Below are 12177 nucleotides of genomic sequence, written 5' to 3'. Positions count from 1 at the left end.
TATGCGATTGACTTACCTCTGCGAATAGTGTTATGCGTATGTATCCTTCTTGCTTCGCTGTGAATGACTGATATCATGGTTCCAAGTGGATGAGGGTCGTACAAGTACAGTTGTGTGCATATACAGGGGTGTAATCTATCTACGAAGTCCGTGTAAAGAGTGTCAAAGTGTACAATGAAGAGCACATAGGGCGAGGTCCAACCAAGAGATGATAGAAGCGCAGTTAGGTAAGTGGTATGTGAGCATTATACAGAGCTTAGTGTAGCCGAATCTGTGAGAGTACTGCGGGGATCCGATGTCAGGAGCACAGGCGATGACCCAACTAGCTGCGGGCGTACCGAAAGGAGTACAGCCGATATCATGAGGATAGGATAGGAGACTCGACATCCCTGAGCTCGCCATCAAAGTCATCGATGACCAGGGCCGTGCTCCCGATACTGTCGGTGAAGATGCCGTAGTAGCCTGTGAGGCCGCGCTCGGCTAGATTCTCGTGCAGACGGGCGTCCTCGCGCAGGTCTTCGCCACCCTCCTCGTCAACGGCGATCTTGACGAGCACGTGTCGTGGGGGAACGTTGGCGGCTGCGGACTCGACGGCCATGAGGGCTCCCCAGACGATGTAAGTCGTCTCGCGCCGTACGGGGTGCGTGATGAGGACGCCAACGTCCGTTTCGAGCGTCATAGTTATGGTCCTGACGGAGGCCATGGTGCTCGAACGCGAGAGAGCGGGTAGCTTCTTCCCTGAAGGCCCTGGGGACGAGAGCCTCAGCTTGCGGAAGCGGCTGAAATTGCGCGAGCGCAGAATGCCCCAGTTGAACGCGAGGTGCAGCTCTCTGGGCTTGATCTGAATGCAGAAGAGGAGCGGTCAGTCAACGACTCGTGTCCGGTCTGAATCGCAATTATGCATATACATACTACGATGTCAGGGGTGGCAAGCTGCCGTGCGATGGTCGGGAGCTCAAAGCCATCCCAGTCCAAGAGGTGAGAATGGGTGGGACGAGGACGGGGCGCGTGGAGGACGAGAGTCATGGCGAGCTCGAACACTCACAGAGAAGGGGAGAGAGAGAGGGTACTAGACTGGGCCCCTGAGAAGTGGGTTGATATAGCTGCAACGGATAGTGCATGGCCAAGCATCAATGCAGTGAAGCATGGCCGCGAGGGGCTGCAGTGGCGGGGAGAACCCTCCGCTGTGTCATAGCCCCTCCGCTCCGGTCAACCGATCCAGTTCGCGCAGCGCCCGGTCGTCACACGGTATACGTAATATCACGTGCGTGTACGTCACAGTCACGAGGCAGTCAACAACTGCCCGGCGCTAGGCCCGAGTCGCGTCTTGGCTCGACTGCAAACGCGACTGTGGCCTTTGCATGCTCCCTACTCTACCTTCGTCCTCGCAGTAATCAGTGTATACCCGATACCTACGTATACCATCAACACATTTGGACAAACGGAACTTCCAAGATACCCGCGCGACAAGCCCCACAAACACGCGAAAATGGCCCTTGGGTCCCCTTCCGCCTCCACCGCTGCGAAACTCGTGTACTGGTCAGGGGTCGACCACGCGAATTCTACCTCAAATGGCTTCCCCTCTACAGATTCAGACCGCGCAACAGAGCATGAAAGGAGGGATCGCGACCATGACGGAAGGTCCATGTATGTCGCCGTTTTCGAAGGTGCGTCCCCCGATCCACGAGCCTGCATCGCCTGTGACTTACGCGCCCAACCGCGTGTAGACATGCTGAAGGAGGTCATCTCGGCGGAAGCAAAGTTGTTCACCGAGCAAGAACTTCAGTGCTTCTTGGCCTGGCACAGGCTTCCCTGTACGTATATTGGGTCAGCGAGTTGTGTCTCGACTTCATGTTGTGGTTGCAGACAGCGCAAAGTACCTCTTCTGTCGTCTCTGCCTGCGCAAGGGCGAAACATGGTACAAAGTCTCAGATCTCAAGTATGAGTCAGAGCTAGGTGCAGAGGGGATTCTCAACGCGATGAATATTCTCTGTGGCCGAGTACCGGCGGAACCAGAGGATATCAAGCCGAAGGTCAATCCTCACGACCGCTGTATCCCCGACGTCCTACTCTCGAAGTTGCCCGAGCCTGCCAACTTGAAGCCTAAGGTCGAGCCCACCGAATCAACTATTCCACCACCGTTGGACGTCTTCCCTTCCTCATCAAAGGATTCTCATGGTACGCCAATCGGAGAAGAGCACAGGGATGGCCCTGAGCTTATCGACCTCACAATGGACGAAGAGGACGCACAATCCGAGCCGCGGCTGAGTCCCGAATTGGAACCTCCCCCTCCGCCTTCCTCCAGTACTCCGTCGAGCACACCTCGAGCACCTGACTACACCGTCTTCGCGGACGACGAGGAGCAAGCTGAACTCTTCGATCTCCTTGACTGCATGACTATGCCGGAGCTCGAAGCGATTGTGAAGCAACTAAAGCTGAAGCCCAAGGCTAAGAAGGTCGGTCCTCCTACCTTCCGTCCGTGCCTCCATCTAAGTCGGCCCCTCCCTCATAGCGTGACGTCTACATCGACACCATCCTCCGCGAGTCTGCGAGTCAGAGTACTCTCTCGTTTACCAAGCTTTCGAAGAAGGGCAAAGAGCCCATGGTCCAGACGAAGCTTCCCTTTGACGGCAAGAAGTCTCAGAAGTCCCTCACGCAGTCCATGCTTCCCTTCAAGCGCACTCCTCAATGCCATGAAACGCAGCTTCAACGGCTGCGCATAATCGCCATGGAGAAACTAAGTGCGTCTGCGAGCAGCGGTGCCATGGTTGCTATATCACTGACGTTGCCCCAACCGCGTGACAGAGAAGTGCATCCGCCTTAACAGCGATGTAGTCGCCCTCTTCCGCCGCGCAAATCTCGTCTACTTCCGACATACACAACACTCGCCGGAGTTGCTCACCCCTGCGATCCTTGCTCGCGCCAAGAAGTGGTCGTACGCCGACTACCCGTACCAGCGGACGGCCGACATCTGGGTCACCCGGGATGACCTCCTGGCGTACGAAGAGGCCCTCGCTCTTGAAGCTGAGGTGGACGCGTTTCTCGATGGTCCCACGTATGCCAACGGCTCTGGCGCCAGAGAGCGCTCAACCGCCAGTCGCACGCCGGCACCGACAGCTGGCAGATGGATGACTCCTGTGACACCTGCCAAGGGTAGGAAAGCCGTGAATTCACCCGTGGCCACAAGGAGCACGCAGAAGGGACTTGCTGGCACTGAGGAGGAAGAGAGCGTGCGGACGAAGAATGCACGCGAGGTCAAGGCTATCTTGAAGCAAGTTCTTCCAAGGTGGAAAGACTTGGTTGTGGAGAAGGGCGAGAACGATCCCCGACGGAGAGGTCTCGAGCGATTTGACTGCGGTTGGTGGCCTGCGTACTCAACGCTCCTACGTTCCTAGTTTGCTGAAGGGCTTCGGGCACACCCGCAGGACACATCCTCACGCGCATTGTTTGCAAGGGCGCGTACGCATTAGGCATCCTCAAGGAGTATCGTGATGAGCTCGAGGTCCTTGAGTTGCTCCTGGAGCAACGGCGTTGGCGCCGCGCCCGACGCGGCCGGTGGTACGAACGTTCGGCGTTGGTCTACATGACCCACCTGAAGGATGAAGACGATTGTTTGAAGCAAGCAATGGAGGTCGTCGTAAGTGCTCTTAAGGATCCAGATACGCACATTGGTGAGTACTCTTGAGGCTGGCTATGGGACGACGCGACGTACTGACGTTACCCGCAGTGTTCCGCCCTATGCTCGAGCGCAGACTCACGAGACTCGAGAAACGGCTGAACATTCCTCCTGAGAACCGGCACATCTGTGAGGGCAGCTTGCAAAAGGCCGAGGATGTATACGTAGAAGGCGTGAGGATACGTCATCGCGAAGATAGCCTTCTGTTAGACAGAGCAGGCCGTGTCGTCAACGGGTCACCTAAGAAGACGCAGATCACCGAAGTACTGAACTGGAAGAATCGCAAAGAGCCAGCGCCGAAGGTCAAGCAAGAGGGGGCCAAGTCGGATAAATCAGCCGGCGGTAAGTCCATCTGGAAAGGTCGCGACGGCGAGGAGGTCTCTGTCGAGCAGCTCGCCCTGGAACACTACGAGGACAAGCACGGGTGCAAGGGCTTCCATTCCGAGGGTCGCATCGTCACGACGCTATTTGGGCTGCTCTTTTGGGAAATCATTTTCGCGCCCATTCCCGGGGCGTTCGAGACCAAGTACCAATCTGCGCCGCTTGACCTAGCTGAGGATACGTTTTACTACTCGCGCCAGGACCTCATTGAGGCGCGCCTCGAGGAGATCGAGCAGGGCCAGGCGGCGGAAATCGTAGAGAGGGAGCATATCAAGAACAAGGATGTGTTGTGCATCGGTGTTCGTTGGGACCTGTTCTCGAGAGAGGACCTCGTAACTATTGCCAAGGTACGTCTCATACGTCGATATCTAACGCGGAGGTTGCTGACGCGTCTGCCCGCCAGTGCTTGCACCCAAGTGCGCTGGTGGCAATATGCCGCCTCATGTGCGAGGACTACGCGTCGCGCACTAGCGGTGTCCCGGACCTCATCGTGTGGAACGAGGAGGGACAGTGGGCACGATTCGTCGAGGTGAAGGGTCCCGGCGACACTTTGCAAGAGAACCAGAAGGTAGGCCGCCTTCCTATCTTTTCTTCGGTTTCTGGTTGACGGTGCGCCTGTAGGTATGGATCAACGTCCTCCTGCTGGCTGGGATGCGCGTGGACGTGTGCCATGTCTTCGAGCAGGACGAGGACCAGAATTCGAAGCGTGGCGCAGGCAGGACCCCGAAGAAGGGCGGCAAGACGCGCGTTGGGCAGAAGCGCAAGCGGGACGAGTCCGAGGATGAAGAGGAGACCGACTATTCGCAACTCGACAGACACACTGAAGACGAAGAAGAGGCGGAGATGCCTGCGACGAAGAGACGGAGAACCCAGCGCCCAGCGCCTGCACATCCGCCCGAGTCTCCTACTAGGCAGAAAGTGGCGAGGACGAGGAGCCAGGTCGAGGTCTGCATTACGAGCACGCCTCCCTCGTGCAACCCGAGCACTTCGCCGGGGAAGAGGAAACGTGCGGCGGCGGAGGAAATTTAGGTCGCAGGTGGGGTCGGGTGATTTTCCGTGGTGCACTATTTCTTGCGTTCATGATTAAGTTATTGATATATTATGTATGGCCTTGCTTCAGCTGGTTAGATGCTCTTGTGTTGTATAAATGCTCTTGATTTTGTATGTTGAGGTGGGGTTCAAACCGTATTATGCACTGGGGATGACGTCGACTCTGCGTCTCACTAGTCACTACCGTCATGACAAGTGCACTCGGTACCGTATATATATACTATCGTCATCCGGGATCAACCAGCCCTTGCTATGTGTTTCTTCCCTTCGGCCGCTGTTTTGACTGCTCCAAGTTACTCAAGATGATGCACCTCTCGAGCGGAAGGTCCGAGTCCTGCAAATCTGGATACTCTGCGACTCATCCATCCTGCGTCGCAGTCCGACATTAGATCTCCCTGCGTCCACGAGGCTTGCTTTGCGGACCATGTCTACGCGCGACTGCTACTTGGACATCACGCAGGAGATGAAAATCGACCATGACAACGTCCGGGACCTCTTCGACAGGTATCTGCCTCCCCAAATGTTCGTCCCCCTGTATAAGTGTACTGACAACGTCTACAACATGTGAAGATACCACCGTGCCAGTTCCCGTAAACTAAAGGGCATGATCGCGAACACGCTCATCCGGGAGATGGCTATCCACGGGGAGGCGAAGGAACTCTCCGTGTACAACGACTACCCTCAGATCGGCCTTGGGGACGCAGTTGCGCGCAACAAGGAGGACAGCGCGGAGATCAAGGCGTGCGTGCACGATGCGGACGTGGCCCGTCGGACGAGCGACGAATACGACGTCATCCTGTCGTGCGCTATTAGCGCGTTTCTGGCGCACGCGAAACAGGAGGAGGATCAGCAGCTCCCGCTGGTACGGAAGAGACTGACCCCGGAGGAGAGCGATGTACGTATCTTTTTGTCTCCTGTAGTGCGTGATGAGTGCGCTGATGTCTGGTGTGGCAGAAGATGGCTCGTGCGTTCTTGAAGGCACGGACGAAGGTGCCGACACGGCCTCATTCTTACGGGCCACAGACGGGCGGAATTGGGCAGAAAGCTGTATGCATGCCGGCGCGGATTCAAGACATGGTGAGAAAACCATGCCAATCTTGATGCGTATGGACGCAGGCTAAGGATATCTCTTACAGGTAGTCGAAACTATAGAGGGTCGGGAGTTCGTGGAGCTGAAGTATCACCATCCGACTGTATGAGCTGATACCTCGCTATGGAAAGATGGTATGGAAGAGTCATTTTGGACGCTTGATCACCCTTGCTGTTGCTTCCGAATGAATCTGAGTGGTAGGATGCACCTGACCGACGTATGAGCCTCTCAAGGTCGCAAGTGCGAAAGTCATCACGTTGACCCAACGACCCTCCGGTTTAGGAAAGCTCGACCTGGAGGATGGCGACTCTTCTGGAACGGGCAACCTCCAGCAACGAATCGCCTCAAGTGTTTCAGACCGGCGCGTGTGCGTCGCGCTGCCACCCTCGCAGACCTGCTGCAGAGACAGATCCTCATCCGCGGTGCAACGCTCACCGCCGAAGATGGAGCACACTTCAAAGACGGCGAAGTCCTCGACCGAGCACGTCAAGCCTTAGACGCGATGGAACAGACCGGGCTCAGCCCACCCAACGGTGGCACCCTCGAGTCCGCCAAAATTCTCCCTCATCATGATGTGGTCATCACGGCATCGTCCTCCGCCATGGCCCGTTGGATCCTCAAGCCGTCGGTCGCTAAACCCTTCGCGCGCAAGATGGGCCTCACGGCGCAAGTCCTAGAACGCACTTACAAGCTGGTAGCAGAACGAGTCCCCGTCGACTTCGACCCGCGCGCCTCAGCCTCGCTTCGTGAGGTTGAGGCCGTGAACGACCTCAAAGAGAATGCGATCGTCCGTGCGGACTGGATCAAGCCCATTGATCGCCGCTTCCCAGGACAGCGCACCGCCTACCTCCTCCTCACTGTCTCCGGGATTGACCAAGCCAATGCGGCCCTCAAGGGACTCACGCTCGCAGGCAGGAAAATCCACGTGCGGCGCGACCTCGACGAACCGAAGCGCTGCGCGAAGTGCCAGAGGTATGACAACCACTTTGCGCGCGAGTGCAAGGCCTCGCACGACACCTGCGCCAACTGTGCAGGTGCGCACCCGACGTCCCAGTGCGACACTCGCGACCCGAACGACTATCGATGCGCAAACTGCGGCGTCGATGGACACGCCGCGTGGGACCGGTGCTGCCCCACGCTCCGAGCGAAGGTGAGCGCACGCATCACCCGTAAAGCTGACGTAGGTTTCAGGTTTTTCGTAACGAACAACCCGGAGACATGGGTTGCCGAGGACGACGAGCTCGAGCGCGCCCCCCCGCCACCCACCATCTGGTCTCAAACCCGCCCGCGCGCCGACTACGCTGGGGACCCCACCCGCCCACGAGACCGGCCGACCATGCAATCCCGGCTCGACCGTTACTACGGCGAGCCCGAGCAGTCTTCCCCCCCCGGCTCGACTGAATGAATCGCACACCATCGAGCACCACCCTCAAGATCTGGCAACAAAACGTCAACAAGTCCAACGAAGCACAGCAAGACCTCCTAGGTGACCCCGCTATTACTGACTATGATATCATTGCTCTACAGGAACCCTGCCTGACCCACATGGGTCTCACCGCCAGCACACCGGGATGGAGGGTCGTCTATCCGACGATCCACGGCGCAGATGGGGCGAGCCGCACGCGCTCGCTCCTCCTCGTCAACACACGTCTGTCTACTAACTCCTGGAACCCCATCCCAGCACGACACCCAGACATCTCCGCCATCACCGTCCGAACCCAGGATGCGATCGTCCACCTCTTCAACTTGTACATTGACGGCGACCACGACACCGCCCTACATGCAGCTTCAAGGGCGACTCAGGCTCTTGCGATCAACCCCGATGGCGACCACGACCAGCTGATCTGGCTGGGTGACTTCAACCGCCACCACCCAAGCTGGGACGACCCCGCAAACCATCACCTGTTCACCTCGGACAGTCTCCGGCGTGCTGAAGTGCTCATCAACTACCTCACCAGGCACAACCTCGAGCAGGCTCTCCCGCCGAGTCTCCCGACCCTCGAAGCGACACGCACGAAAAACCACACCCGGCCCGACAACGTTTTCTGCACTCACACATTACTGACCAGACTTCACTCCTGCAGAGTTGCATATGAAAAGCGTCTAGCGCGAACTGACCACTACCCCATCCAGACCACCATCGACCTTCGCACAACAGCGGCGCCCTCGCGGGCGCGAAAGGACTTCCGCCGCGTCGACTGGAACGACTTCGATACCGCCCTCGCGGCCAAGATCTCTGCACGACACTTCCCTAAAGATATCACCTCCATCGCGGCCTTCGACGACGCCCTTGACCAGCTAATGGAGGACATTCAGAGCACAATCACTGAACACGTCCCCGACGCGGCCGCCACGCCCTATGCCAAACGATGGTGGTCCAAGGCCCTTACCAAAATGCGCAAGGAGAAGGAGCGTCTCGGACGTGTGGCGTTCAAGCATCGCGCCGACAAGGCGCACCCCGCACATGCTGAGTACCGACGCTACCGCAACCGATATGCTGACCATATCCGCGCAGCCAAAAACGATTACTGGAAGGCCTGGATCGACTCCATTGATGGCAAGACCATCTGGGACGCCAACCGCTTTCTCAAAAGGGGACCCACCGACGGCAGCAGCGCACGCATCCCGCCCATAAGGGTGCCAACGCAAGATGGGCGCGAACGCACATTGAACTCGAACGATGACAAGGCAGCTGAGTTCCACCCTACTTTCTTTCTCCCTCGCAGCACCGTTCCCATCCCCACAGGTCCTTTTCCGAAGCCAAAATTTGCATTCCGCCCAATCACGGACGACCAGATCTATCAAGCCATCAAGGCCCTCCGATCCTTCAAAGCCCCCGGCCCCGACGCCGTTCCTAATGAGGTATACAAGCACTGCGCTGACACGCTCACCCCTGTCCTAGGGCCCCTCTTCCGTGCAACCTTCTCGCTGAACTACTACCCCGACCGCTGGCGCGTCTCCGACACTGTTGTCATCAAAAAGCCAGGGAAATCGGACTACACGGTCGCCAAGGCGTGGCGGCCGATCGCGCTCCTCAACTGCATGTCCAAGATTCTATCCCGGTGCGTTGCTGACATACTTGTGTTTGAGGCTGAACACCACTCTCTACTCGCCGACCTCCAATTTGGAGGGCGAGCTGGCAGGACAACAACCGACTCCATTCACCTGGTCACCAAGACAGTCAAGGACGCGTGGCGGCGAGGCGACGTCGCCTCCATTGTCTTCCTAGACATCAAGTCGGCTTTCCCCGCGGCCTCACCTGAGCGACTCTACTACAACCTGCGAGCACGCGGAGTCCCTCCGGAGTACGTGCAGTGGCTGCGCATCAAGCTCTCCGGACGCAAGACGCGCCTCAAGTTTGACGACTACACCTCCGACCTCTTCGACATCGTCAGTGGCATCGATCAGGGCTGCCCACTCTCAGTCATACTCTATGCTTTTTACAACTCCGACCTCATCGACAGTGCGCACACCGCTGAAGGGGAAACCGCAGTGGGATCGATGGATGACGTTGCCCTCGTTGTCACTGGGAAATCCTTCACGATCTGCCATAACAAGGCCCGAGCCTTTATGGACCGCCCCGGAGGCGCGATGGACTGGTCAACGTCTCACAACTCTGCATACTCACTGGACAAGTTCGGCCTCGTCAATTGCAAGGCACAGCCGAAGCGCATAGGACTCGGACCGGCCCTCCAACTGACTAGCGGCACTGTCATCGCACCCACTGATCATCAGCGCTTTTTAGGTGTCCTCGTCGACCAGGCTCTCAAGTTCAAGCAGCACACCGCCGCCGCATATGCCAAGGGCAGCAAGTTGGTTGCACAAGTTCGCCGCCTCGCCACAGCGCGCAACGGACTGGCCCTGTCCGCCGTCAAGAGGCTGTATCTGGCAGTGGTGGTCCCGAGTATGTTGTATGCTGCTGATACTTTTCTCACCCCAGTCCGCACCCTCCCTGGACGGACGCGCAAACATGGCTCCGTTGGGCATGTCCGCCGTCTTGCGGCAGTACAGCGGCAGGCGCTGCTCGCTATGACAGGTGCACTGCGCTCCGCACCCACTGACGCCCTTGAGGCACATGCACAGATTCTCCCTTTCGATCTGCTAGTTGACAAACTCTGTCACCGCGCCGCTGTCCGCCTCTGCACCCTTCCCGACACCCATCCTCTCGCTCCCCATATCCGGCATGCTGGAAAGCGTTTTGTCAAGTCCCACCGCTCTGCAATCCACGAGCTCATGGACGCCTACCGACCATGGCTCGACTACACACACACTGAACGGATCCGGCCGGCGCGACTGCACCCGCAGTGGAGACCCCGACACCGCACCTACATCCTCGAGGACCGAGAGGCCGCAGCTGCCGATGACAACCGGTGGGCACGTGAGGGCGCCTTCCGCGTCTATACTGATGGATCCGACATCGACGGCGGTGTTGGTGCAGCTGCGGTCCTGTACACCCCAGGACGCACCCACCCTCAGACGCTCCGGCTGCACCTTGGCCCCTCCACGCGACACACTGTTTATGAAGCAGAGATCGTTGCGACGATCCTCGGTGTGGAGCTCCTGCGGCGCGCGATCACCAACACCCGGCGCGCCTCGATCGCACTCGACAATATGGCTGCCATTCAAGCCGCATCGCTGCGCACCTCCGGCGCGGGCAGGTATCTTACTGACCTTTTCCATGCAGCTGTTCGTACTCTCAAGGAGCAGCACCCCGACCTCAAACTCACGCTGCGCTGGGTTCCAGGCCACAGCGACATACCGGGCAACGAGGCAGCAGACGCAGCAGCAAAGGAGGCTGCACGTGGTCGCTCTTCCCCCACTCGGCAACTTCCCAAGGTGCTCCGCAAGACGCTCCCGCAGAGCGCTACTAGGGCTCGCCATGGCTTCAAGATCGAGCTCGACAGGATTGCGGCGGACCGGTGGCGCACATCCCGACGAGGGCTCCGTCTCGCCGAGGTCGACAAGTCGCTCCCGTCGAAGAAATATGGCACACTGGTGGCAGCGCTGCCGCGACGGCATGCAAATCTCCTCATTCAGCTGCGCACTAACCACGTTCCGCTACAGACCTACCTAGCACGCATTGGGAAAGCTGCCACCACCACATGTCCTACCTGCGAAGAAGCCCCGGAGACCGTCGCGCATTATCTCCTCGCCTGCCCCACATATGTGCTACACCGCGCAGTCCATTTCCGCCCGCTCGGCTTCTCTGGCCGCAACCTCGCCACCCTCCTCAACTCCAAGGACGCCGTCCGCCCACTCTTCAACTACATCAACGCAACTGGACGCTTTCGCGCGGTATTTGGCGATCTCGCGGTACCCAATCCGGCAGAGGAGGATGTCGACTACGACTGACTGAGTCCCACTCTCTCATAGCTCCTCACGCTCGCTGACACGTCCTTTACTACAGCATCTACGTACCGGACGGTGCACCCGGGTCCACCCTCCTCTCCTCGCATCCCTCCTCTTCCCCTTCTAACACCCCACCTCCCGTTTTTCTCACCTGCACGATACCAGCCCTTACTTTGACGGCGTCGCTCTGTAATCCGCGTTGGGACCAGGGGAGTTCCGACCGCGTTGTTTTGGGACTCAGTCCCAAGGTGTCTGCCCAGCGCGCGTACCCCAGCCCTGCAGAAAGAGGTGCACTTGTTGCGGTCCCACAGCGCAATCGCTGGTTAGAGCGCAGGTGCTGGTTTAGAACCTGGATCCCTGCCGCATGTGCGCGGCCGTGCGCGTTGGGGCGACGTCGCTCGCCCGTTTCTTTTTTCCCTCCCTCTGTCGTCTCTTGTACTACTAATCATTCCTCTAGACTATCACCCTGCTACTAGCGCGGCATCGCTGCCCACCCACCTACACCCCCACCCCCCTACATTACGACCCGGGATACTTCACGCGCGTTCCTCCAGTAGACACTCGGTAGATTGTTGCCTACCATAGGGCTCGGCCCTCGAGGGCAATAAACGTGGATTCCAAAAAAAAAAAA

The 12177-nt window shown here is 58.3% G+C and overlaps 4 protein-coding genes across 4 annotated transcripts; 3 read left to right on the top strand and 1 right to left on the bottom strand.

Annotated features, from left to right (window-relative positions):
• Positions 1-181: 181 nt before the first annotated feature.
• Positions 182-1173, bottom strand: L226DRAFT_530530 (uncharacterized protein). The gene is made up of 3 exons (XM_067679882.1): positions 913-1173; positions 339-841; positions 182-282 (listed from the first exon to the last, which is right to left on the bottom strand). Exons 1-2 carry the CDS (start codon positions 1024-1026, stop codon positions 359-361), a joined length of 597 nt encoding a protein of 198 aa, XP_067540934.1. The 5' UTR covers positions 1027-1173; the 3' UTR covers positions 182-282; positions 339-358.
• A 166-nt stretch (positions 1174-1339) lies between these two features.
• Positions 1340-5345, top strand: L226DRAFT_479073 (uncharacterized protein). The gene is made up of 9 exons (XM_067676827.1): positions 1340-1667; positions 1728-1814; positions 1867-2456; positions 2513-2741; positions 2806-3357; positions 3426-3671; positions 3728-4404; positions 4461-4625; positions 4679-5345. The coding sequence occupies exons 1-9, from the start codon at positions 1490-1492 to the stop codon at positions 5084-5086; spliced, it is 3132 nt and encodes a 1043-aa protein (XP_067540933.1). The 5' UTR covers positions 1340-1489; the 3' UTR covers positions 5087-5345.
• A 186-nt stretch (positions 5346-5531) lies between these two features.
• On the top strand, positions 5532-6306 carry L226DRAFT_454385 (uncharacterized protein; the record flags this gene model as incomplete). Its single annotated transcript, XM_067675178.1, has 4 exons — positions 5532-5611; positions 5678-6002; positions 6062-6184; positions 6244-6306. 4 exons carry the CDS (start codon positions 5532-5534, stop codon positions 6304-6306), a joined length of 591 nt encoding a protein of 196 aa, XP_067540932.1.
• Positions 6307-6798: 492 nt separating this feature from the next.
• Positions 6799-7602, top strand: L226DRAFT_542965 (uncharacterized protein; the record flags this gene model as incomplete). Its single annotated transcript, XM_067682161.1, has 1 exon — positions 6799-7602. The coding sequence occupies one exon, from the start codon at positions 6799-6801 to the stop codon at positions 7600-7602; it is 804 nt and encodes a 267-aa protein (XP_067540931.1).
• Positions 7603-12177: the final 4575 nt, after the last annotated feature.

Source organism: Lentinus tigrinus (genome assembly GCF_003813185.1).
Source record: "Lentinus tigrinus ALCF2SS1-7 unplaced genomic scaffold L226scaffold_3, whole genome shotgun sequence".
NCBI lineage: Eukaryota > Fungi > Basidiomycota > Agaricomycetes > Polyporales > Polyporaceae > Lentinus > Lentinus tigrinus.
This window is presented reverse-complemented; position numbering and strand designations above follow the sequence as displayed.